General features: G+C 34.6%; 1 protein-coding gene across 1 annotated transcript; it reads left to right on the top strand.

The window, feature by feature from the left end:
* Positions 1-278: 278 nt before the first annotated feature.
* LOTGIDRAFT_80558 (hypothetical protein) lies at positions 279-597 on the top strand (the record flags this gene model as incomplete). The annotated part of the gene is made up of 2 exons (XM_009067159.1): positions 279-416; positions 559-597. Coding segments are annotated over 2 exons (177 nt in total), but the record flags the coding sequence as incomplete, so codon positions are not given.
* Between the last annotated feature and the right edge of the window lie 1,558 nt (positions 598-2,155).

Here is a 2,155-nt window from a genome sequence, read left to right on the forward strand (position 1 = left end):
TAATCAGACAATCTTCTGCCATCGCGGAATCTCCAACATCTGGTAATGATAGCATCGAGTCTCATTTGGATCTGGATTCAAGCCCGCCATCTTCAAGATGTTTAACCTCCCCTTCAACAACTCCACCTCTACTTAATGATAGCGACAGTGGAAATTCTTCTGGATTTGTATCTGATTCTAGTCCCCAACCTGCCACCTCGTCATCACCTGTTGTTCTACCACCCATTTCCACCACAGACCAGGGTAGAAAAACGTCTGATCCTGAAAACATTTCAAACAAGAAGAATACTAGAACAAATTACAGTCCTCAACAAGTCCGATCATTAGAAAAAATATTTCTGGATACGCCATACCCAGAGCCTGAAGTAATGGAACAGTTGTCTCGAGATCTGGATATTCCCGAGAAAAACCTGAAGGTATTTTTCTTTTTAGTTCCTTCTAAGCCAAATTGCAAACACAATTTTCATTCGAAGTCCACTGTAATATATTTGACAGGTTTCTACATCTAAAAATAAATACAATTCAGTCTTGATATTAATGTTTTTGATTTTATTTCAGATTTGGTTTCAAAACAAGCGTGCCAGATGGAGGAAGCGAGTCCGTGATAACAAACCCGCTTTTCCACCAATGAATCCAAGCTACATTCCACCAGTTGCGGCAAACATTCCACAATATAGTATGATGTCTCCTTCAGCATTGATGTCCCAAGTAATACCATCGTCAGTTGCTTCCAGACCAGTTTATAATATACCATCTTCCATCCCAGCACCATCCAACAATACCACATTTCAAAGAACGATGTCTTTTCCAACATACGTCAACTCGTACATGTATCCTCAGTTCAGATGATGACCTAATCATATTGTTTATTGTTAATGATATTGTTTTAATATTGTTGTTGTATTGTTATTTCAAGATTATCTGTTTATTTATTGATAAATAAAATATTATTAAGATATCCTACAGTCACATTTCTTCTTTTAACATCTTAAAAGTTACTTGAATAGTTATTTGTATAGGCAACGAGCAAAACATGATGACTCAAAGAGCTGTCAAAAGGCAATTGGTAAAATCGGCTTTTTTTAAACTATATATGCTGAGGATTACAATTGTGAGTTCACTGTGCTCTGTTTGAAGTTAACATTATATAGTACTTTCGTATCTTGGGAATGTTTTGAAACGCAAAATACTACAAATATTAGCTGTTTTTAGACAGGAAAGACGGTCAACAAGACAGAAGTGGTATTCAACACACATTTAGCGAAGCATTTTCAATTATGTAGACTAATAAAACCCATCTGAAGTTAGGACTGCCCAAGAGTGAATTTATATTGTCTAATGGTGTTCCTTGATTGAAGGGCACCTTTAGGGAAGGTTGCCAAAAAATGGGGCACACATTGTTTTGTTACAGAATTGTATCCTTGCAAATTATTCAGTTTCTGTCTTTTTTTGAACTTCCTTCGACCTTCATTGTGCTGATCTACATATCGTCCTGGCACGTTCAAATTGGTTATTTTTAGTACGATACACAGCACATGCATGCAGGTGGCTGTACAGATCAAGATAATCGATGAACAAGCCGGAACTTAGACGATAATAAACCGAGAAACGACGTGTAACCATATAAAAATGATAGTAGAAATAAATTAAATATAAATTATCTTCAATTCTTTATTTCTCGTCGTGATACCAAACCCCCAAAAATTATAAATAATATATACATAGATTACTGATATTTCTTATAAATAATTGATATAAGACCTCAAATGGACCAAAACGTTGATGTTAACCTGGTTGCTCATATACTGTAATAAATAAACAACGTGAAATGAGTAAAACAACACGAGTCGTTATTGTTAATTACATCACTAATCAACTGTCAATTCCATCAGTGATTGAATTGTATTAATCTAATTAACTCGATTAAATATGCCAGCATTAGTCGAGTTGTCACATTACTGACAGACAGGAGTTGCTCTGTATTTGTCTAAAAGTGTATTTAATGTTGTCCTGTCTTGGAAAATGTACATTAAAAGTTAATGATCTATTAGTTTCTTTACATTTAAATTATACTCTAGTTTTAAAATGATATCTCCAGTAAATTATACGGTAAGTCAGTTGGAAATCTGAATGTAAATTGTATGAGTTGATGGTT

The sequence above is a fragment of the Lottia gigantea genome (genome assembly GCF_000327385.1).
Source record: "Lottia gigantea unplaced genomic scaffold LOTGIsca_80, whole genome shotgun sequence".
NCBI lineage: Eukaryota > Metazoa > Mollusca > Gastropoda > Lottiidae > Lottia > Lottia gigantea.